Genomic DNA, 23,634 nt, shown 5'->3' with positions numbered 1-23,634 from the left:
ACACACACACACACACACACACACACACACACACCCTCATTAACATAACAAAGAATTCTATTTCCAAATAGGATCACATCCATAGTTATAGGTGTCAGGACTTCAACACATATTTCGGGGTGACACAATTCAATCCATAATACATGCCTACCACCCTGGATTGTCCAGACAGCTAGTGCAATGGTGAGTAACTTGGTTGGCAAATTGCCAAGCACGAGGCGGACATGTTCCCTCTGTGACACGGTCTTAACTCTGCAAGCCCATGGAAGACCCAGCCTGAGGCTGGGGAGCACGGTTGCCCCCGGCCCTGCCAGCAGCTTTGATGGCTACAGCCTGTTTCCTTCTGCTCACCAGGCACCCCCTGGACCTGCCCATCCCATGGAGCCTCCTCCTACAGGAGACTTTCACGGCTGAGAAGCAGCTCCAGCATTTCTCCTTGGAGACCCGCGTGGTCCTGAACAGCCAAGATGAGACCCTGCAGACTATCGTCCTGGGCTACCAGGCCGGACACCCCTATGTGAGTGGACTCCGGGGTGTAGAGGGGAAGGGACCTGGGAACAGGAAGGAGTCCCGCCCTGCCTCCTGTCCCTCTGCATGTGTGTATGTGTGATTGTCCCTCCCCAGGTCTGTGCAGGCCTGACCCACCCCTACAGCAGCAAGGCCATCCCCAGCAACATGGAGGGATGGCTGGTTACTTGGAATCTGCACACTGTAAGTGACAGAGGTCCCAGAGACCTTTTCACCCCCAAAAAAACTTGAAACCAAACCCGTTGCCCTTGAGTCAATTCCAGTGCACAGTGACCCTATAGGACAGAGTAGAACTTCCCATAGAGTTTCCAAGGCTGTAGTCTTTATGGAAACAGACTGCCACGTCTTTCTCCTGTGGAGCTGCTGGTGGGTTTGAACCACAGACCTCTCAGTTCGCGGCAGAGCACTTAACCACTGTGCCACCAGGGCTCCTTTCCCTTTACCCCAGCCACTCCCAATTCAAGTGGCCGCTATTGCTCAACTGGGTGACCAAAACATTCTGTTCCACTCTGCCCCACCCCCCACCACAATCCATTTGATAGCCAGAGGGATCATCGTAAAACACCAATACATTCATGTCACTCCCTTGCTTAAAGCCCTCACAACTTCTCTTGGGAGAAAGACCCACACCCTGACCCTCTGGTCTTGCTAACCCTTCTAGCGTCCCCCTCAGGCCATCTCCCTTTTGCTGCCTGCCTTCACTTCACCAGCTGCCCTTCGTTTCCTTGCTGGTTCTTTTCTGCCACAGGACCTTTGCGCCTTCTGTGCTTGGAACTGCACCCTTTCCTTCTGCCTGCCTGCTTCCCTTTTGTTTCATTTTTAGAGTTCACCTCAAGCTTCTCTCTTATGGAAAGCCTTCCCTGCCTCACATAGCCTCCGCGTACACCCCCTCAGAGTACCCTATACATTTTGCTTCCAACACCTATTACAAATCCCAGCTGTGTTTTTCTGTATTTCTTTGTTTCATCACGGCCTCCTCTGCAAGGCTGTGAGATTTTTCTACCGTATTTTTACGCAAATAACACGCACCTTCTGTGTTTGTTTATAAGTACACTATGCTAATTTTTTTTTTTTTTTTTACAGCAACATGTAAAAAAAAGATTGGCATAGCTGTGCTTACGAAAATACCTTGCGTGGGTGGCGGGGGGCGTGGGTGGCAAAAAGATGTAGAAGGTGTGCATTATTTTCGTAAAATATGGTAGTTTGTTATTGTAGTCCCAGGGACCTGATGCATCATAAGAAGTTAATGAATAATTGTTGCCTCAATGCTATTTAAATCCACTGTATACCATGACCCAGAGTAGGGGTTGGCAAACTTTTTCTGTAAAGGACCAGATAGTAAATATTTTAGGCTTTGCAGGATATCCAGTCTCTGGGACAACTGCTCAACTCTGCCCTTGTAGCACAAAACACCATAAATAATACATAAATATATGGGTATGACTGTGTTCCAATAATGCTTTATTTTAAAAAGAGGCTAGAATTGGCCCGTGGGCCAAGATTTGCTGACTTGATTTAGAAGGTTCTAGTTTTTGTCTTCCTAGAGGTGAAACCTATATTTAGCTATGTGTCCTTGGCAAGTTATTTCATGTATCTGGGCATCAGTTTCCTCATCTGTAAAATGGGAACAGCAATAACCATGTCTTATGCAATGATTAAAGTCCCTGGGTGGCGCAAATAGTTTTCTGTCAACTATTAAATGTTGGCAGTTTGAACTCACCCAGCGGCGCTGGGGAAGAAAGGCCTGGCGATCTGCGTCCACAGAGATTACAGTCAATAAAACCATACTGTGTAACACATGGGGTTGTCAGGAGTCAGAACTGACTCAGCAGCAACTGGTTTGGTTTTTTTAGTTTATTTAGTGGCTGCGAGACTTGAAACGCCTTATGATGGACTCGAGGTACGGCGAACCACTGTTGGGACCGTTCAGGTTTCTTTTTTTGTACGTTTTGTTGTTAGTAATATGTACTAGGTACAGTGTTGCAGTGCATAATTTGCTGATGTTATCATTCTCGGATGTAATGTCCAACCCCAAAGACAAATAAAAGATAGGATTTATAAGGACACTGGTAATAAAAGGCAATAATAATGAAAACTAAAAAAAAAAAAAAAACAGTTTACAACAGAGTAGTTGTCAGAACAGAACCCTGTCGTAAGTCAGGGACTGTCTATAAACTAATCTCTCTTAGGTACTTATGACATGCCTGGTAGGCCCTCCTCAGAGTCTCATTCCTGACCCCTTTAGGAGAAGTCGAACTCTGGGGGATGGCCTCATTCTCCAGTAAGCCTTTATTGAGGACACACTGTGTGCCAGGCCCTGGTCAAGGAAGAGAGTGGTGATTTCTCCCCCGTCCCCCGCCCTGCCCCTTCCCAGATACGCAGAGGTCTGTTGGATGGGACGTGAAGCTAGGCCAGCTGTCGAGCAGCGAGCAGCGAGACCTGCCCTCCCGGGGCCTCACTTCCCCACCAGTTAAACAGGGCTAGGAACGCCTCCCTGGAGGTTAGGGAGGTGAAGTCCCGGGAGCTTCTTGGGGGAAACATCGGGCAGGATGATGGCTCAGAACACCTGCAAGAGTCATTCCCAGTGGCGTTTTCCCTTTTCTAACCGGAGATTGCAGAATGGCGCCGTGGGCCAAATCCAGCTTGCAGATGTGTTTGGCTTGGCCTGCTCAGCATTTAAAAAATATTTTGAATTAACTGTGACATTTAAAAATCAGAAGATTTGGGTAAAACCCAGATTTCTGCTTCTTACTCAGAACATCTTTCCACATTGGGCCTAAAACCCCACCTGACAACAGCAGTCTGGAACCCAGTAGATGGTCCCTTTAATTCAGTCTAATGTAGCTGTATGTATGTTTTAAAACATGTCTCTGTCTAATGATGCACATTGTTCTCCTTTCTTGGATCCTCTTTTTTTCCTCCCTCCATCTTGGTTCTAAAATAAAGCCATGTATTCTTTTAAAGACGTACACCAGTGATAAATTCTGTGCCAGGGTATTTTAAACTTCTCTGTCAACATAGATGGCAGAGGGCAGCAACGTGCTCCTGTGAGCTGGGCATTTAGCAGAAGCTAAATAATTGTCGCGGGCAGTGGTGGTTCAATGGTACAATTTTTGCCTCCTGTGCGGAAGACCCGAATTTGATTCCTCACCAAGGCACCTCATGCACAGCCACCACCCGGCTGTCAGAGGAGGCTTGTGTGTTGCTACGATGCTGAACAGGTTTCAGCAGAGCTTCCAGACTGAGCTGGACTAGGAAGAAAGGCCTGGCTATCAACTTCCAAAAATCAGCCAACAAAAACCTGTGGATCACAATAGTCTGATCTGCAACCACTCGTGGGGATGATGCAGCACCGGGCAGCGTTTTGCTCCATTGTGCATGGGGTTACCATGAGTTGGGGCCGACTCAACGGCATTTAACAACAATAACAACAAGTAATTATTGAATGAATAAATGACTGAGTAACTGTGTATTAGTTTCCTATTGCTGCTTTAACAAATTGCCACAAATTTAGTGGCCTGAAACAACACAGATTTTATCTTAACAAGGCTGGAGGTCAGAAGTCTGAAATGGGTCTGTCTCACTGGACTACAATCAGGGTGTTGACAAGGCTGTGTTTTTTTGTTTGTATTTGGAGACTCCGGGAGAGATTTCGTTCCTTCCCTTTTCCTAGCTGCTAGAAGCCATCTGCCTTCCTTGGCTCATGGTCCCTTCCTCTGTCTTCAAAGCCAGCAGAATAGCACATCCAGTCTCTCTCTGGCTCTCACCCACCTGCCTCTCTCTTACAAGAACGCTTATCATTGCATTGGGCCCACCTTGATAACGCAGGATCATCTCCCCATCTCACGATTCTTAACTCAGTCACATCTGCAAAGTCCCTTTGCCATGTCAGGTGACATACAGGTTCCAGGGATTAGGACGTAGGCGTCTTTGTTATTATCGTTAGCTGCTGTCGAGTTGACTCCAGCTCATGGTGATCTTATGTACAGTGGGACGGATTCAAGGCCATTGTCGTGCCTGCTGTGTCAATCCATCTCACCGAGGGTCTCCCTCACCCTCACTGGCCGTCTACTTCACCAAACGTGGTGTCCTCCTGGGATTGATCCCTCCTGATAATATCTCCACAGCAAGTGAGTTGGACAGTGTTCTTGATCCATAAGGTTTCCATTGGCTAATTTTTGGAAGTAGATCACCAGGCCTTTCTTCCTAGTCTGTCATAGTCTGGAAGCTCTGCGGAAGCCTGTTCACCGTGGGTGACCCTGCTGGTATTTGCACTACCAGTGGCATAGCTCCCAGCATCATAGCAACACACAAGCCACCAGAGTACAGCAAACTGACAGACAGGTGGTGGGGACATCTTTGGGAATTCATTATTTTGCCTGCCCACATGATGAATTAAATATTCTTCCAGCCCAGCACTGCTTTGAGCTTGGGTTTCAGGCTATCACTAGTGATTCTGCATTCTTCCAAATATTTACCAAGCACTTACTCTGTGCCAGGAGCTGTGCTGAGTATTTGGATTGTCTTAGTCATCTAGTGCTGCTATAACAGAAATACCACAAGTGGATGGCTTTAACAAAGAGAAATTTATTCTCTCACAGTCCAGTAGGCTACACATCCAAAATCAGGGCATCAGCTCCAGGGAAAGGCCTTCTCTCTCTGTCGGCTCCAGAGGAAGTTCTTTGTCATCAGTCTTCCCTTGGTCTGGGAGCGTCTCAGCGCAGCAACCTCAGGTCCAAAGGACACACTATGCTCCCGGCACTGCTTTCTTGGTGGTATGAGGTTCCCATGTGTCTCTGCTCGCTTCTCTCTCTTATATCTCAAAAGAGATTGGCTTAAGACACCATCCAATCTTGTAGACCTCATCAGTATAAATGCCACTAATCCATCTTATTACATCATAGTGATAGAGTTTACAACATATAAGGAAATCACATCAGATTACAAACTGGTATATAATCATACAATACTGGGAATCATGACCCAGTCAAGTTGACAGATATTTTGGGGGGACACAGTTCAATCCATGACAGGAATAGAGCAATGAACAAAACAGGCTGATACTGGAACACACTCTTTGGACGAGACGCAGGCACTCATGTTTGCGCCCTGGAGCTCACTCCACTCGCACCATCTGTGGGCACTGGAGTTGACCATCCCTGTTTGAGAGGCACCCAACCCATGCACCTGTCCCCGGTTTTTTTTTTTTTAATTTAAGTTTTTAACTTTTTAAAAATTCTTGTAATTTGCCAATTCAGCATTTTTCACTTGTACCATTCTGGTGCCGTTTTTGCCCTAAATGTGGAAGAGTGTAGATTCTACTTTAACTTATTGATCTTGAGGCTGTTTTCTTCCAACTGTTGGGTTACCAGGGTGGTATCTGCAGGTCCTTAGAGGTGGGAGGCAGCCTCTCTTGGTGCCTCTGGTTCTTGCACCCGCAGGCTGAGAACCAGGAGGTTGAGGCCACCTTGAAAGTCAACCAGAAGGTTGTGCTGCCCTTGAAGGGCCTGCACCGTGACGGGTCTCAGCATGGGGAAATCTGGCACAGCCTGGCCCTGGACATGGCCCACTCCTCCCAGGTACCTGTTCCCAGGTCATGCCATGCTGGTCTGTGCCCTCCAGGCTAAGCTCGGCTGTCGGCAGGACTAAGCGGGGGGCTATCTGTTTCTTCCAGCTGAAGTTTCCCCAGGCCCTGAGCTTGGATAGGATTGTCATCTTCAGACGGAGTTCCCAGGGAGTCTTTGTCTATGGTGTGGACGCACGAGCTGCCGTCAATCACAACGTCACATCCCAGGTCGGGGGGCTGCATTCTCCTCCCTTGGTGAGGAAGGAGGGGTTTTAATGCCACAGTGCAGGCAAGGTGGCCCTGGGAAGCTGACAGAATAGCCCTCATTTTGATAGTGTGTGTATGATTTGTCAGTGTGTCTTGGTGATCTAGTGCTGCTATAACAGAAATGCCACAGGTGGGTAGCTTTAATGAACAGAAATCTGTTTTCTCACAGGTCAGGAAGCTAGAAGTCTAAATTCAGGGCACCAGCTCTAAGGAAAGGCTTTCTCTTTCTGTTGGCTCTGGGGGAAGGTCCTTGTCTTTTTTCAGCCTCTGTTCCTCGGTTCCTTGGAGATCTTCATGTGGCTTGTATGTTCCCTTCTGTTTTCTTTCTCTGTGCTTAATCTGCTCTTTTTATATCTCAAAGGTGATTGTTTTAAAACACACCCTAGACTGATATGACCTCATTAACATGACAAAGAGGGTCCTATTCCCAAATGGGGTTATATGCACAGGTATAGGGGTTTAGGATTTACAAAACATATTTTCGGGGACATAGTTCAATTCATAACAGTTGGGATGGGCTGACTCTTGTAATAAACAAAAGTGTGTTTACTGTGAAAGTTTACGCGTTGGTCCAGTGTGGCTGTGCTCCACGCTGTCTCTCAGGGATCCAGGCTTCTTCCACCTGTGGCTCTGCCCTAGCTGGCCGATAGGGGAGAGGAAGGGTAGAGAATTATGCAGGTTTTATGGGCCAGGCACATAGTGGTGCATGTCATTCCTACCTACATTTCATTGGCCAGAACTTATCATATGACCCCCCTAGCTGCAAGGGAGGCTGGGAAATGTAGTCTTAGCTGTATCCAAGAAAAAATGAAATGCAGTGTGGTAAATGTATAGCAGTCACTGTGAGTATATTTATTTGTTAATTTGTTCATTCATTCATTCACCATATACAGATTGTTTTTGCTGTGTGCCAGCCTCTGTTAGGTATTAAGGATGCCCAGGTGACTGAGTTTCTGTCCCCATCTCCAAGGAGCTTACAATCTAGTGAGCTTTTAGCATTATATAAATCCAGGTTCAAATCCCAGTTCCACCTCTGACTAGCTGTGTGGTTGTGAGTAAATTACTCAACTCCATTCAGCCTCAGTTTTGCCAGCTGTGAAATGGACATAGTAATACCAGCCTGGAAAAGTAGCTTTAAAGGCTTAAATGAGGTGACAATTATAAAGCCAGTAGCACAGTGCCAGGCATGAGCAGGCACTATAGCAGGTGAAGTAGGGGGGCCTGGGGTCCCAAAGTTGTCCTCCCAGTTCCATGCCTAGGTCCTCTCTTACCTGAGTAAGACTTAGGGCTGAGAAACGTTGAGGGAGAATAGAGTTTTCTGGGGTCTGCTGTTGGGCCTGGGCTTTGGGCAAACTCTGGGATAACTTGTTCCCCTGACCCCCAGGTATCCAGCCAGCCACCTCCAGTTCTCTCTGTCTCACACCTCTGTTCCCTCTGACTTCCCCTTCTCTGACTCCCCGTCTCAACAGGTCTCAGTCCAGCTGAATGGGTCCGACTCCCACTGCATGTTTTTCTTTCAGCTCAGACATCCCCATGGGCCAACGTTTCCTCCCAACTTACAGGTATTGACAATGGTCCCTTAGGGAGGACCTTGAATTGCCTGCCAAGTACTGCCTCTGAGAAGCCAGGTTGCTGGGAGATGGGGCGGGAGGAAGGAGAAGGGAGGGAGGCCACTCCATGATGTGCTTCGCCAAACAGCCCCTCTGAATCAAGAACAGATGGCAGGGAGGTTTCCAGATCCATCATTTGGAAGTGATTGTCCAGGCGAGAAGAGTTTTCAGCTCCCTGGGGGTGAAGGGATCACATTTCACACTTGAGAATGGAGAGAACCAGAGTTCTCCTCCACATCCTGTCCTGTGTTTAGGTTTGGGAGAGGCCCAGGGCATCTTTGCGTGGGATCCGTTAAAGAAGTTTTTTTTTTTTTTCTCCCAGATCATCTTGCTAATTTATATTATTTTCATGCCCAGCTTCATGTCAGATCTGATTAGATCCTCGTTGTTTGTGCTTTTTTTTTTTTTTTAAGTCGTGATAACAAAACATTTGCCATTTCTACAACCTTCACACGTACAATTTGGTGACATTAATTACGTTCATCATCAACCTTCACCATTAACTGTTCCCAGGTTTTCCCACCACCCTTCACAGAAGCTCCGTGTCCCCAAAGCATTGTGTCTTCCTTTCCCTGTCCTCCTGCCCGCCCCTGATAATCATTGATAAATGTTGATCTCTATATGCTTGACTGTTCTAGATATTTCATATCAGTGGGATTGTACATTATTTGTCCGTTTGTGATTGGCTTATTTCATTCAGTATAGTGTTTTCAGAGTTCATCTACGTCATAGGAGGTATCAGGACTTAATGTTTCTTTATGGCTGAGTAATACTTCATTGTATGTATAACCAAACACGTTGCCACTGAGTCGATTCCAACCCATAATGACCCTATACAACAGAGTAGAACTGCCCCATAGGGTTTCCAAGGAGTGCTGGTGGATTCAAACTGCCGACCTTTTCTTAACCACTGTACCACCAGGCCTCCACTGTATGTATGTATACCACATTTTGTTTACCCCTTCATCTGTGGATGGACAGTTAGACTGTTTCCACCTGTTGTCTGTGAACACGGGTGTACAAGTATCTGTTTGCAAAGAAGTTTTTTTGACCAGGAGTATTTTGCCTGGGGTAGGGTAGAAACCCTGGAAGGCTTCGCTCTACAGGAAATTAAGTCCCCTTTTCCAGGGACCGGCAGAAGACCTCCAGGTGGGCAGGCTCCCTCAGGGCCGGGCCCTGAGAAAGCCCCAGCACACTTGTTTCTTCGTTGGATGAGGGCTGTGTGCTGGGTGTGCAGGAATGAAGCGGTGGAGTCTGGGAGCCAGAGGTGGAAGCAGGTAACCCCAGCAGGGCCAGGCCTGCAGGACAGATGGGGACAGAGCACTAGGGGATCCTTTAATTCAATTTCTCAGTGCCTGCTGCACGCGCGACGCTGTTGTGGCACGTTTTGGAAACTTGAAGGCAGCCCGAGAAGGGCTCTGACTTCAGGGAATTGATCGTTCTCAGATGCGTGTTTTTTCACGGACAGAGATGTCTCGTTTCGAAGTCTGTGGAACTGGAATGTGTCTGAACATCAACAGCACTACCCAGCCGTTCACTGCAGCACTATTCACAACGCGCAGAAGGTGGAAGCAGCCCAAGGGTCCATCAGTGGATGAATGGATAAGCAAAATGTTCTGTCCGTGCAACGGAATACTACTCAGCCATGAAGAGAAACGAAGTCCTGATACATGGCAATGCTCGGATGAACCTGGAAGACACGCTGAGTGAAATCAGCCAGACACAAAAGGCCAACTATTGTATGACCCCACTTAGATGACATATTGAGAATCGGCAAATGTATAGAGACCGGGGCTGGGAGTGGTGCAAACGGTTAACATGTTCAGCTGCTAACAAATAGGTTGGAGGTTCGAGTCTACCCAGAGGCACCTCCTGAGTCTTTGCCCCGCCCCCACATGGTGCCTGGGCCAGGAGCTAGGGTCTGGGGAGGTGGTCGCCCCCTTTTCTCCCTCCCTTTTGTGTCTTCCTGAGCATTTGTTGCCCACTCGCTATGCAGGAGTGCTCGGAGCTGGAGTGCCTCAGGAAAGCTTCCTGGAGGAGGAGGCCCAAGATCTCTGAGGGGAGAGGAGGTGTTTCTGAATAATTCCCTCCCTGCTGCACCCTGGAGCCCTGGTGGCGCAGTGGTTAGGAGCTCATCTGCTTAACCAAAAGGTTAGCAGCTTGAATCCACCAGCCCGCTCCTTGGAAACCCTATAGGGCAGTTCTACTCTGTCCTATAGAGTCACTATGAGTTGGAATCGACTTGACGGCAACGGATTTTGTGTTTTTTGGTTTTTGCTGCACCCCCACCCTCCCACTGACCCCTGTCCTCCCCCCTTGCAGGTGCCTCAACGGCTTCCTGTCCGTGCACGTGGCCAGCCAGCAGCTGCTGCTGCTGGAGGCCCACACCAGCCTGGACATGCAGGGAGGCAGCGGGGGCTGGGGTGTGAGCATCCTCCTCCACCAGGCTGTCCTTCCCGCCCCCAGGGCTGTTCAGCTGCAGCTGTCGGGAAAGGAGGCACCAACAAGGTAATGGTCCCCAGGCAGCCTGCGAAGGGGAGGTGGGGCTTCTGAGGGCAAATCATCACTCTTTTTGTCACTTGGAGCCCACGTCTGACTTTGCCCTATTAGGGCCATTCTCGAGTCTGAGCATTGAGAGAATGGGGGAGAGAGGCATTCACTGCTCTGCTTTTATCATTTATTCAGTTTTTCCTTTTTTGATTATGAGAGCATTCATTATAGACAACCTGGTGGGTTATAATGTATTACAAGTAAAAAAAAAAATCACTAGAGCTAGTCCAGAGAATATATTGGTTTATTTCCTTCCAGGCTTAGATCTCTGACTCCATTTTCACAAAAAAAACAACAACAACCAAACTTGTCGCCGTCGAGTCGGTTCTGACTCATAGTGATTCTGTACGACAGAGTAGAACTGCCCCACAGGGTGTCAAAGGAGCGGCTGGTGGATTCGAACTGCCGACCTTTTGGTTAGCAGCCAAATGCTTAACCACTGTGCCACTAACTCTCCATTTTCACGTATATATGATATATGAATCTATATAGTATATCTAGTATTATATGGCAGGCAGAAGGAGCCTTGGTGGTGCCAATGGTTAAGCACTTGGGTACTAACTGAAAGGCTGACAGTTCAAATCTACCCAGCTGCTTCCAGGCAGAAAGACCTAACGATCTGCTCCCATAAAGGTTACAGCCTACTCTTAAGAACTATCTCCAGGTAGTCCGTGGGTTACAAACGTCTGACTTATGGACAACTCGTACTTAAGAATGGACTACCATAAAGCCTATTATATTAAAAATTTGAGTTAAATGCAGTGGTTCATAATAACGAACGCGCGCTCTACTTTGTGGTGCTCATGAAAACATTGAGTGTTTTGGGAGGGTGTCTTAAGTGTTTTATATACACAGAAGCGTAAAATATATACTCTATACTAAGACAAACATTGGAGTAACTGACCCTAAATAAGAACCGTATGTACTTGTTCCCAACTTACCTACAAATTTGACTTAAAGACAGACTTAGAAACGGGGACCGCCTGTATATGGGGTCAAACTGACAACAGCAACTCAGAAGGTCAGACAGGAAGCTTAGGAGGCAGTGAGTCTGTGTTAATGGAGGAGGAACAGCACACAAAAGAAGGATGAGGATGGTTGCACACCTCAAAGAATTTAATGAGTGTCATTGAATTGGACATGTAGAAACTGTTGAATTGGTGTATATTTTGCTGTGTATATTCTCAAAAACAATAACAAGAAAATAAATATTAAAAAACAGTTACAGTCTAGAAAACCTTATGGAACAGTTCTACTCTGTCACATGGGGTCGCTATGAGTCAGAATTGACTAGATGGCACCCAGCAACAACATGTAGGTCAAGAGAGAGCGATCTGGAAACAGACTAAACCCCATACACCAAACCCACCACCATCGAGGTGATTCCAACTCATAGTGACCCTATAGGATAGAGTAGAACTGCCCCCGTAGGTTTTCCAAGGAGTGGCTGGTGGATTCAAACCGCTGACCTTTTAGTTAGCAGCCGAGCTCTTAACCACTGCACCACCAGGGCTCTGGATTCAGACCGACTTGATTTAAATCCCGGCTCTGCCACTTGCTGCCCCTGTGACCTTGGACAAGCGCCTCTGCCCTTCTGTGTCTCTGGACCTGCTTCCTAGGGTTGTCCTAAGTGTTGGCTGAGTGCTGTACTGAGCTCCAAGGCAGCGCCTGGCCAGCGTGAACGTTCACCGACCTCGCAGCCACCACTGTTACCGCTGCTAATTTGAGTACTGCGCCCTGCTGGCACAAACTGCATCCCCATTAAATGTTAGTTCCTCTTTCCTCTGCAGTCCCAGTTTTGTCCTTATCCTTGGCGTGAACTCAGGAAGACTTAAGGCTTTGGACATGGTCTTAGATAGATTTATCGTCTACAGCTGTCTGTTCATCTGTCCAACTGCCCGTCCTTATCCCCAGTCTGAAAAGGATTTGAGGCAGGTTATAAAAATGTATATTGTTCTAGATAAGGGGTTGGCAAACTTTTAGTAAAGGGCCACATAGTAAATATCTTCAGCTTTGTGGGCCATACAATCTGTCTCAACTACTCAACTCTGCTGTTTGTTCAGCACAAAAGCATCTATAGACAATACATAAATGAATGAGTGTGGGCCATGTTCTAATAAAACTTTATTTACAAAAACAGATGGTTGGCCAGATTTGACCCATAGGCAGTAGTTTGTCAACTCTTGTTCTGGATTTAAAATAATACGTGAGAAAATTAGGATGAAAGAAAAAAATGGGAAAATGCTTAAAGTGTCATCAGTAAACAAAATGCCTGCCATGAGGTCCTCTACATTTTTTGGAGCTGAGCAGATATGACTCTGAGCTTCCTAGCAGCCAATGCAAAGAGAGAAATCATCCAGGGACAGTATCTGTAGTGGCCATAAGGGATACGCACACATACTCACACACCTGTGTGCATGTGCACCAAGGAAAGCATGGCTCATTTCTTTACAGTGTTGATGCTCAGTAGTATCTCCTATGGTGTTGTATACAAAACACATCATGTGATGTTAGGAACCATGTCCCTGTCCCGGTTCTTCAGGGAGTTTAACAACAGGCTTCTTGGGGCTCTCTCTGTCCCTCACCATAATAACATGAATTGATCATTCATTATGGGCCAGGAGCAAGCACTTTATATTCACAATATCACTTAATACTATAAACAACCCTGTGCAGTAGGTACTACTAACTGCTTATATGAGCTTTGAGTAAATTACTTAACCTTGCTACCTCAGTTTCCTCATCTGTGTAGTGGGGATCACAGTATTCTTCCTCTCATAGGACTTTTGTGAGGAGTCAGATAATGCATCTAAAATGTACATGTTTTAGTTAACTGTTGCTGTGTAACAAACTCCCCCCCTCCACCCCAAAGCACAGTGGATTAAAATAACAACTATTTTATTTGTTCATGATTCTGTCAGTCAGGACAGGGCTCAGCTGGGTGCTTGTACTCTTTGTGGCATTAGCTGTCATTCTCTGGGCCTCCTGGTTGACTTCAGCATTCAGCAAAGTCAGTTGTCAGCCAGATATGTGCATGGCCTGGGGACTGGGGTGGGTTGGAAGGTACAAACAGGCTTCACTCACATGTTTAGCACCTCAGTGTCCCTCCATATGGCCTCTCTTTCACTTCAAGTGGCAAGCTTGGGCTTCCTCAGAGTAGGGTGGTCTCATGTTAGTCAGACTTCTTACCTGGTGGCTGAGTTGCCAGAGGGAGCATTCAAGTGTGAAGGTGACAGCTGCTTTCACATGTAAAGCGCAGCCTTGGAAGTTACACAGTGTTACCTCTATCACGTTCTATTGATTAAAAAAAAACAAAAAAGGAAGCAAGTCACAAGACCAGCCCAGATTCAGAGAGATGGGAAATAGACCCCGTGTCTTAATGGGGGAGTGGCAGAGTCACGTTGCAAAAGAGTGTGTGGGATGGGAGCTATGGTTCTGGCCGTGTTTGGAAACACAATCTGTCACACCTGGTAAAGTGTTAGTACCTATCCGTGTCAATATTAACATCAGCTCAGCATCAGTGTTATGTTCTCCACTTTAAAGAAGAAGAAACTGAAGCTCGGAGAGGGTGTGTCCTTGTCCAAGGCCACAGAGTTAGTAAGTAGCAACTTTGGAATTTGAACTCAGTTTGACTAACCATAAAGCCCATCATCTTAACTCCCTTACTACACTGCCTGCCTGTGGGCTGAGCGCCCAGTAAAATCAATCCTGTGATGGGCCTGGATGGTGGGGTCTAGGAACCGCGTCTTATGGCCTGGCCTGCTTACTTGAAGGGGAAAATTGTTCGATCTCTAGAGGGATGGATACCACTCTTTATCATCCCCTTATCTCTTTCTATCCTAGGCTTGGGCTGTTTTCCAAGGCACTGCTGGATCAGAACAAAGCACAGCTTCTCTTGAAGGTGGCTGAGGAGTGGAGGGGAGGCTGGGTCCTGACCCTGCAGAGCCAAGCCCAGCACACAGTGGCTGACTGGGCAGCGGTGCCCCATCTCCTGACCCTCACAGGCATGCTGAAGCAGAAGGAGATGCTCAGAGAGGGTGAGGGCTTAGGGAATGCTTGGGGCCAGTGGAGGTCTTTGGCAAGCATTTTATATTTAACCACAGGGTAGAATAAATGCTGCTCACGTTCAAGTCCGTTGGTGCCCCATCCCAGCATCTCACACATTGGTGATACTGATTCATGAGAAATTAGTGTCCATTTTTCCTTTACATCAATATGAACTCATGGATTCCTATTTTAGTCAACATGATTTAATCTATTACTATCAGAAGTTACTTTGATGCTTAGCTTTCCCACACTTGGCCAGTGGGATTCCCTTCAGGTTGGCTCCTGTGTCCTTTCCCCCATCTTGCCACAAAAAATTTCAAGCATACCACAGAGTTAAAAGAATTACGTGGTGAATAACCATGTGCCCACCACCTAAATTTTAAAATTGCTAGTATTTTGCTGTATTTGCTTTATCCCTGTCTATCCATCCATCCATCCATCCGTTTTATTTTTTGGTATCTTTCAGAGTGAGTTGCAGACATGAGAACACCTTACCTCTAAACGGTGTAGCATACATATTGTTGACTGTTGTTGCATGCCATCAGGTCAATTCTGACTCATAACGACCCCATGTGACAAAGTAAAACGGCCCCTTAAGGTTTTCTCAGCTGTAATCTTTACAGGAGCAGATCGCCAGGGCTTTCTCCCACGGAGTGGCTGTGTGGGTTTGAACAGCCAACCTTTTGGTTAGCAGTCAAGCGCTTAACCAGTTGCTCCACCAGGGTTCCGTATGTCATTAACTAGAGTTCAATATTTGCTTGTACTCCTCCCTCCCTCCCTTCCTTCCTGTGGTATAAAATTTACATACAGTGAAATGTAAAAATCTTAAGTGTATATTCACTGAGTTTTGACAAATGCATCCACCCATGCAACCCAAACCCCTAACTAGATACAGAGCATGACCATCACCCTAGAAAGTTCCCTCAAGCCCCTTCCCAGTTAGTCCCCTCCCCACACCCCTGAGGCAACCACTCTTCCGACTTTTTCCAACATAGGTTAGTTTGGCCTGTTCTAAGACTTCATATAAATGGAATCAGACAGTATGTACTCTTTGGTTTAAGACTTCCTTTACTTGGCATGGTGTTCCTGAGATTCTTCCATGTCGTTCCATGTGTCAGCAGTCATTTCTTTGTATTGCCGAGTCGTATTCCATTGAGTAAATATACTGCGTTTATTGTCCATTTTGCTGTTGATGGACACCTGGGATGTTTCCAGTTCAGGGCTAGTAGGGATAAAGCTGCTGCAAACATTCTAATATAAGCCTTTTTGGATATAGGCTTTCATTTCTCAGGTAAATACCTAGAAGTACAATTTCTAGGTCATAGGTAAGTGTAAAATGTTCCTGGTGGTGCAGTTTGTGCCCATCTACTAACCTAGAGGTTAGCAGTTGAAACCCACCCAGCGGTGCCGCGGAAGAAAGGCCAGGCGGTCTGCTTTCTTTTTGTTGTTTTGTTTTGTTTTCAGGGTGAGTGCATGCTTGGTTTTCTAGGAAACTGCCAGAACTTATTCCAAAGAGGAGATATTTTGCGCTGTTATTTCTTTGCGGAGTTCTGGTTGCTCTGCATCCTTGTCAACATTTGGTGTTGTCAGGGTTGTTAAAATGTTAATAGTAATTCTGGTAAGTATATAATGGTATCTCATCATGGTTTTAATTTGCATTTCTCTGGTACTAATGATATTGTTGAGAACTTCTTCATGTACTATTAGCTATTCATACAACTTCCTTTGTGAAGTGTCACATCAATTTTTTATTTGCCCATTTATTGGGTGGTTTGTCTTTTTTTTTTTTTATAATTGTGGTAAAATATATGTCACATAAAATTTACCATTAGTGACACTTGGTATATTCTTAATGTTGTGTAACTGCCACCACTGTCTAGCTCCAGAACATTCTTATCATCCCGAAAGGAAACCCCGTACCCATTAAAGAGTTATTCCCCATCCCTTCTCCCCCACTTTCTAGGAGCCACTAATCTATTTTCTGCTTCTCTGGATTTGCCTATTGAATATTTTATATAAATGGAATCATACAATATGTGGTCTTTTATGTCTGGCTTCTTTCATTTAGGATGTGCGTATATAAGGTTCATCCGTGTTGTATGGTGTATCAGGACTTCATTTCTTTTTACAGCTGAATAATATTCTGCTGTATGGGTAGACCACATTTTGTTTATCCATTTGTCAGTCAGTGAACATTTGGGTTGTTTCTACCTTTTGGCTGTTGTGAATACTACTGCTATGAACATCTATGTACAGGTTTTGGTGGTAGACACTTGTTTTCATTTCTGTTGGACATATATCCAGGGGTGGGATTGCTGGCTCATATGGTGATTCCATGCTCAACTTACTGAGGAATTGCCAAGCTGTTTTCCACAGTGGCTGCGCCATTTTACATTCCCAGCAGCAATGGATAAGGGTTGTGATTTCTTCACATCCTTGCCAACCCGTATTTTTTGTTCTTTTTTGGTGATAGCCATCCTAGTGGGTGTAAAGTGGTATCTCATTGTGGTTTTGGTCTGCATTTCCCTAAGGAGCCCTGGTGGCCCAACAGTTAAGCGCTCGACTGCTAACCAAAAGGTTTGTGGTTTGAACCCACCCACCAGCTCCGTGGGAGAAAAGACCTGATGATTTGCTTTGATAAATATTACAGCCTAGGAAACCCTGTGGGATAGTTCTGTTCTGTCACATGGGGTCACTGTGAGTTGGAATAGACTCAAGGGCACCTAACAATAACAGTGACCAAGGACGCTGAGCATCTTGTCATGTGCTGGTTGCCATTTGCATACCTTCTTTGGAAAAATGTCTATTCAAGTCCTTTGCCTATTTTTGAGTTGGGTTGTTTGTCTTTCTGTTGTTGAGTAATAAAGTTCTTTATATATTCTGGATACTAGACCCTTCTCAGGCATAGGATTTGCAAATACTTTGTCCCATTCTGTAGGTGATCTTTTCATTGTCTTGAGAATGTTCTTTGATGCATAAAAGTTGTTAATTTTGATGAAGTCTAATTCATCCATCTTTTTCTTTTGTTGCTTGTGATTTGGGCCTCATATCTAAAAAAACCCTTGCCTGAGCCAAGGTCTTGAAGATGTGTTTTTCCTAAGAGTCTTATGGTTTTAACTCCTGTATTTATGTCACGGATCCATTCCGAGTTAACTTTTGTTTCATAACAAGTGGAATATGGTTCCCTTGAGCAGGAGTGGTGCACTTGTGTTAAAGTCACTGTTGTGTGCTGTCAAGTCGATTCAGATTCCCAGTGGCCCGATAGGACAGAGAAGAACTACCCCATGGGGTTTCCTAGGCTGTAATCCTTACGGGAAGGGGCCCTGGTGGTGCAGTGGGTAGCTGAAAGGTCGATGGGTCGAACCCATTAGCTGTTCCTCGGGAGAAAGATGTGGCAGTCTGCTTCCGTAAAGATTCCAGCCTTGGAAACTCTATGGGGCTGTTCTACTCTGTCCTATAGGGTCTCTGTGAGTCAGAATTGACTCAGTGGTAATGGCAACAGAATCTTTACAGGAGTAGATCACCAAGACTTTTAGAACCTCTGAGTGGATTCCAATCGCTGACCTTTTGGTTAGCAGCCAAGCACTTAGCCATTGCACCACCCGGCTTCCTTCCTTGTATTAATGGGCATCCTGTATCGGGCTTTTTGCCAACTCCCTTTTAGGTTGTGAATTAGCTCATTTAGTCCTCAGAGCTTCCTGGGAAGGAGCTGGTGTAATCAGGTCATTTTCCCAGGCCTGCCGTCTCTGACGGGAGTTAGAATCACATCACAGACCTCGGAAATTCCTACCCCAGGATTCTTTCCTCTCCTCCCCAAAGATTCTGGACCACTCTCTGTGGCTTCTTTCCCATCCTCTGCAGGCACCATCAAGGTTACTGCCAACTCAGCTCTGCTGGGCTTCCTGCTGTGGGACAAGCATGAGAAGGCAGAGGAAGAGCACCAGCACACGCAGCGTTACCTGCTTCCTCACCCAGAACAGCAGCCAGGCCTTGCCAGGCGCACTCCGGCTGAGGGGCCAGCTGCAGGCCTGGTCAAGGAGTCTTCTGGGCCAGGCTGCCATCCATGCCGATGCAGCCAGCCTGGCTCTGGGTGGGGCCTGCGCCTGGGGCCCCGGGCAAGGCCACCTCATGGGTAGCCTGAGTCACAACGTCAGCGCCTTGAGTGATGCAGGTAGGAGGGTGGACAGAGCTGGAAAGACTCCCAGGCCCTGGAACCAAGGGAGAGGGATACAAACCCATTGCCATCAAGTCAATTCCGACTCATAGTGACCCCACAGGACAGAGTAGAACTGCCACATGGAGTTTCCAAGGCTGGCATCTTTACAGAAGCAGACTACCACATCTGTCTCCCGTGGGGCAGCTGGTGGGTTTGAACCGACGACCTTTTTATCAGAGCCCTCCAAGCCTCAAATCCACGTTCCCAGCTCCATCTCTATCTCCTCCCCTTCCCAGCTTCTCCCAGCGCCTCTGGAGGGGCCTGCGCCTTAGTTTACATCTTCCACCTTCTTCCCCGCGTTGTTATTCAACCGGAACACGTGGGTACGAGGGCACCATCATTCATGTCGGTGCACTTCCAAACCAGATGGCAAACAGCACCTGCCGAAGCCCTTGGCCCAGAGCTCCCTGCCACCCAGTTCAGCTTCTGCCATGGGAAATAGCTCAAATGTCCCCTGCCCCGGTTCCTTGGGGAACATTCCGTGAGGCCTGGAGGGGCCACAAGTTGCAATGAGAACATGCTCTGTCTCTCTGACTCGCCTCACACTTTCTGAAGGCCTGCCCCTGTCCTCAGGGCCTGCAGAATCCAGAGAGGACACGGGGCTTAACCACCCGCTAAGTGCGGTTATGGTGGCATTAGGTTGGAACCGATGAAATTGCCAATTTTGTGCATCAGGAATGGTTGAATACTGGCAGTTTCATATAGTTTGATCTGGTGTATTTGGGGGCCGTGGGGCCTGGGAGTGCGGTCTGCCTTGGGGCTCAGGGGACCCTGCAGAGAGAAGGTGGGCTGAAAAGGGGCCCTCATTCGGGCCCTGTCCTGCCCCCCGATCAGGTAGACTGGGCTCTGGCCTTTCAGTGGTCACCTCGTCCTCACCACACTGGGCCTCTTGTCCCCAGGCATCCCTGAGGAGGCAGAGCTGGTGTTGTCACTCATGCGTGTGGCCTCCAACTGCTCCGCGCACGTGGGGCTGCGTAGTGCCTGGGGTCAGCTGGATGCCTCCCTGGGCCTGGCAGGCGCGTGCCCTGGCTCTGCCGGCAGCCTCAGCCACACCGTGCCGGGCCTGCAGCACTGGGACCCCCACTTCTCTGTGGATGGCAGTGAATAATTCCAGGTCGGTGAGCGGGGCTGGGCCTGGGCACCCTCAGGGGACAGTAGGTTGAGAAACACACAGCTTTGCTTCTGCCCAGAGCGCAGAACACTGGCTGATGGCTGGGCTGACGATGAGTTTGGACGGGGAGCAGCTTCGAGTGGACCTGGGGCGGAGGAGAGAGGGTGGCCGTGAGGGGCTGGGCCTGGGGCTGCAGCACAGCCTCTCTGCACTGCTGGGGACCCTGCCCTCCTGGCTGCAGGTGAGTTGGCCTGAGATGCCCTGCCCGGCTGGGCCCGCTGCTCTTCCTGCTGGGTGGCCTGGCCCAAACAGCACCCACCGGAGCCCTCCTTCTGGCCTCGGTTCCTTCTTTTGTCACCACCTACCGCTTCTCACCTGTCCCCCAACCTCCCACCTACCCCCTCCCACCTACCTACCCCCACTCACCTACCCTCCAACGTCCAACTTAGCTACCTCCCACCCACCTGTCCCCTAGTCTCCTACCTACCCACTCCCACCCATGCATCCTTTCCCTCTCATCCTCCCCAACATCTTTTCCTCTGGCTTCCCATCCACCCACAACCTTCATTCCTTTTTCTCCCCTTCCTTTCACCTATCCCCCTTTCCTTCCATCCCGTCCCCTTGTCCTCCCGTCCACCCCCTCATCTGTCCTTAAATTGCCCACGTAACCCCCACTCACCTTTCTCCCCCTGGAAGTGTGACCTGGTGCAGCCACTTGGGATGGCACCTGGCCCCATCTAATAAAATCACAACTGCTGAAACCCTCGCCCACCAGCTTCGCTTCTGGGCACCCCCTAGAGAAACACGTGCACCCCTAGATAGGGACACATGCAGGCAGATGTCTGTGGCAGATTGAAAACCAGGAAGCCCCCCGTGCCTATGGCAGGGATGGCTGACCCCCCAAAGTTTGTGAGAAGCAGGGTGGGGGTGATGAGGACACATAGTCCAAGGCTAGGGGGTGAGGCTTAAGTCTATTCCTTACTGATGCGGCCTTGGTCAAGAGACTTGGTACTCTGTGTCTCAGTTTCCTCATCTGCAAAATGGGACTATTATCAATCCCTACCTCCTATAGTTACTGAGGAGCCCTGGTGGCACAGTGGCTAAAAGCTCGGGCTGTTAACCAAAAGGTCAGCAGTTTGAATCCACCAGCCGCTCCTTGGCAACCCTACGGGGCAGTTCTACTCTGTCCTGTAGGGTTACTATGAGTCGGAATCAACTAGATGGTAATGGGTTTTTTTGTTTTTTTTTTTATGGTTACAGTATCCGGGGAGAAACCACTTAGAGCAGCGCCTGGCACACAGGAGCCATGTGAGCGTGTGCTCTTGTTACCTGTATTTATGGCAACGCCGTGGCTTAACGCTCAGGGCTCTGTACAGACCTCTCTTGGGGGATTATTTTCCAGGGGGGACTCCCCAAAGGGAGATGGGGTAGACTGGGTCTTGGCACTAATGGCAGGTCACTGGGGGTCAAGGTTAGGGGAAGAGGCTTCTCTATCCCTGTATCCCCAACTGCCTATTAACTTGTCCCCTACCCACTCACCTGGTTTCCACAGGTCAGCTGCAGTGGAGATGCCTCACCCATCCGGCTGTCTGGAGCCTACCAGGGTGACGTCACTGGGCGGCCTCTCGAGGTACAGGGGTCCCTGTCCCAGGCAGGGTGGCGCTGGTGTGTCAGGCTCCTCCTCCAGGGGGGCTGGCACAGCCTGAGCACAGGGGGCTACCTGCAGTGTGGCCAGTCTTCCGAGTCACGGCTGGGCTGCTGCATGCCCTCTGTGTCCCCAGCGACATGTACCTGGGCTCCCAGCTGCAAGGGAGGCCCAGCCCACGGCTCAACCTGACTGTTGGTGGGCAGTCCCTCCTGCAAGCCCGGTTAGACGTCCACCCAGAGCCCAAACGCCTTGTGCCAGCCTCTGCTGCAAGGCCCGAGCCGGGCGGCTGCGCTGCAGGTGGGCAGGCCAGGTGTCTCGAGCAACAGGGATGGTGGGACTTGCAGCCAGGACAGGCTGGTAGGGCTGGGGCATTTCCCGGCTCAGGTAGTGCTGAGCTTGCTGGGGCCCAGACTCGGTGGGAGGTGGGCTCTCTCGCTCTCCCAGAAAGCACAGTGGGGAGGCTTTAGCGCCGGGCTGAGGCTGCAGCATGGCCCGACTCTGAGCACTCCTGCTTGGTCCTGTGGATCCCAGGCCCTGGGCGGGGGGTGAACTGGAGCTGGGAGCACCATGGGGCCACCTGCAGAGCTTCTCGGTGCCACCCTGCAGGCAGCTGAGCCTGGGGGCAGGCCTGGCCTGGCTGCATGCCAGCATCCCCTGGAGGAGCTGGGTCTCGGGGGCCCAGGCAGACATGAGCCTGGAGGTGCTGAGTGGGCACCACAGGGTGTCTGATGTGGGCACTGCTGAGGGATGGGAGTCCAGAGGCCCTGGGAGCTGGTGCTGCAGGCCCACTGCCTGGCTGTCCAGGTAGTTGGAGCTTGGCCTGCCCGGGGTCAGCTCCGGCTCTGCGTCAGCAAGAAAGACACACTGCCTCTTCTTCCAGCTTGGGCAGTGGTGGCGGCTGCACCTGCATGGGGAGACCCAGGGACAGGAAAATCAGGTGGCGCAGCTTTCTGCGCATCGTGCCACTCACTGCTACGTGACTTTTGGCAAGACTCTTAACCTCTCTGAGCCTCAACTGCCACGTCTGTAAACTGCAGATGACAACACCCACCCCATGGGGTGATGTTGAGCAAGACATGAGCCAACACGTGTCAAGTGGCCTCTTTTTTCCTGGTTTCAGCTACCAGGGAATCACTGTTCCCATTTTACAGATGTGGAAACTAAGGTTCCGAGAGATAATGTCACTTTCCCGAGGTCACACGGTGGCATGAATGGTTCGAGGGCTCGCTAAGAGAGCATAGGCTCAGAATTGTTGTTAGCTGCCTTTGAGTTGGCCCCTGACTTGCGGTGATCCCGTGAACAACAGAACAAAATGATGCCCAGTCCTGCACCGTCCCGTGATCGGCTGCGGGTCAGACAGCGTTCTGTTGTGACCCCCAGGGTATTCAGACGTACAGTTCTTTAGAGTGGCGTGTTGTTCTTAGTTGCCGTTGAGTTGCTCAGGGCAACCCCGTACGTGCAGAGTAGAACTGTTCCATAGGGTTTTCAAGGCTGTGACATTTCAGATGCAGATCGCCAGGCCTTCTGAGGGACTTCTGGGTGGGTTTGAACCACCAACCTTTCTGTTAGTAGTCCAGCACTTAACCATTTGTGCCACCAGGGACTCATCATGCTCCATAGGGTTTTTTCATTTATTTTCAATTAATTTATTTTGCGGTTGAGAACATACACAGCAAAACATACACAATCCATAGGGGTTTTATTGGCTGATTTTTGCAAACGACGTTGAACGGGTTTCAGTGGAGCTCCCAGATTAAGATGTACTAAGATCATGACTGGGGCGGGGAGGTGTGGTTTTAACAGGCTGGACAGCAGGGCTGGCTCCTGCCCGATGAAATATAAGTCTGGGGCCACCTGGAGCTAATAGCTACATGTATGAGAGAGATGCAGGGAGAGGAGATTGCCAGAAAGGCTCACGTGCTCCGGACGGAAGAGGGTTGGGACAGGAGGGTGGATGGACTATACTCCCCTCAGATAGCCAGGGTCCGGAATTCTGAGGAAGCAGCTAGAAGTGAAAATGTGTTCTGGGCCGGGTGCTCCTCAGTCCTTGGCCGGGGATTAGCAGCAGCCAGGCCAGAGAGTGTAGTGTCT

General features: G+C 48.8%; 1 protein-coding gene across 1 annotated transcript in view; it reads left to right on the top strand.

Moving 5' to 3' along the window:
* LOC101361506 (uncharacterized) overlaps nt 1-19,892 on the top strand; it is a 39,768-nt gene extending 19,876 nt beyond the window's left edge. The window contains 10 exon segments of the mRNA XM_023728320.1: nt 355-517; nt 625-711; nt 5,970-6,107; nt 6,203-6,349; nt 7,001-7,023; nt 10,294-10,479; nt 14,365-14,558; nt 18,430-18,494; nt 18,544-18,739; nt 19,684-19,892. Of these exon segments, the coding sequence (XP_023584088.1) occupies nt 355-517; nt 625-711; nt 5,970-6,107; nt 6,203-6,349; nt 7,001-7,023; nt 10,294-10,479; nt 14,365-14,558; nt 18,430-18,494; nt 18,544-18,739; nt 19,684-19,892 (1,408 nt within the window).
* Nucleotides 19,893-23,634: the final 3,742 nt, after the last annotated feature.

The sequence above is a fragment of the Trichechus manatus genome, unplaced genomic scaffold (genome assembly GCF_000243295.1).
Source record: "Trichechus manatus latirostris isolate Lorelei unplaced genomic scaffold, TriManLat1.0 scaffold00024, whole genome shotgun sequence".
Lineage (NCBI taxonomy): Eukaryota > Metazoa > Chordata > Mammalia > Sirenia > Trichechidae > Trichechus > Trichechus manatus.
The sequence above is the reverse complement of the archived record's forward strand: the minus strand, read 5'-3'. Positions and strand labels throughout refer to the sequence as shown.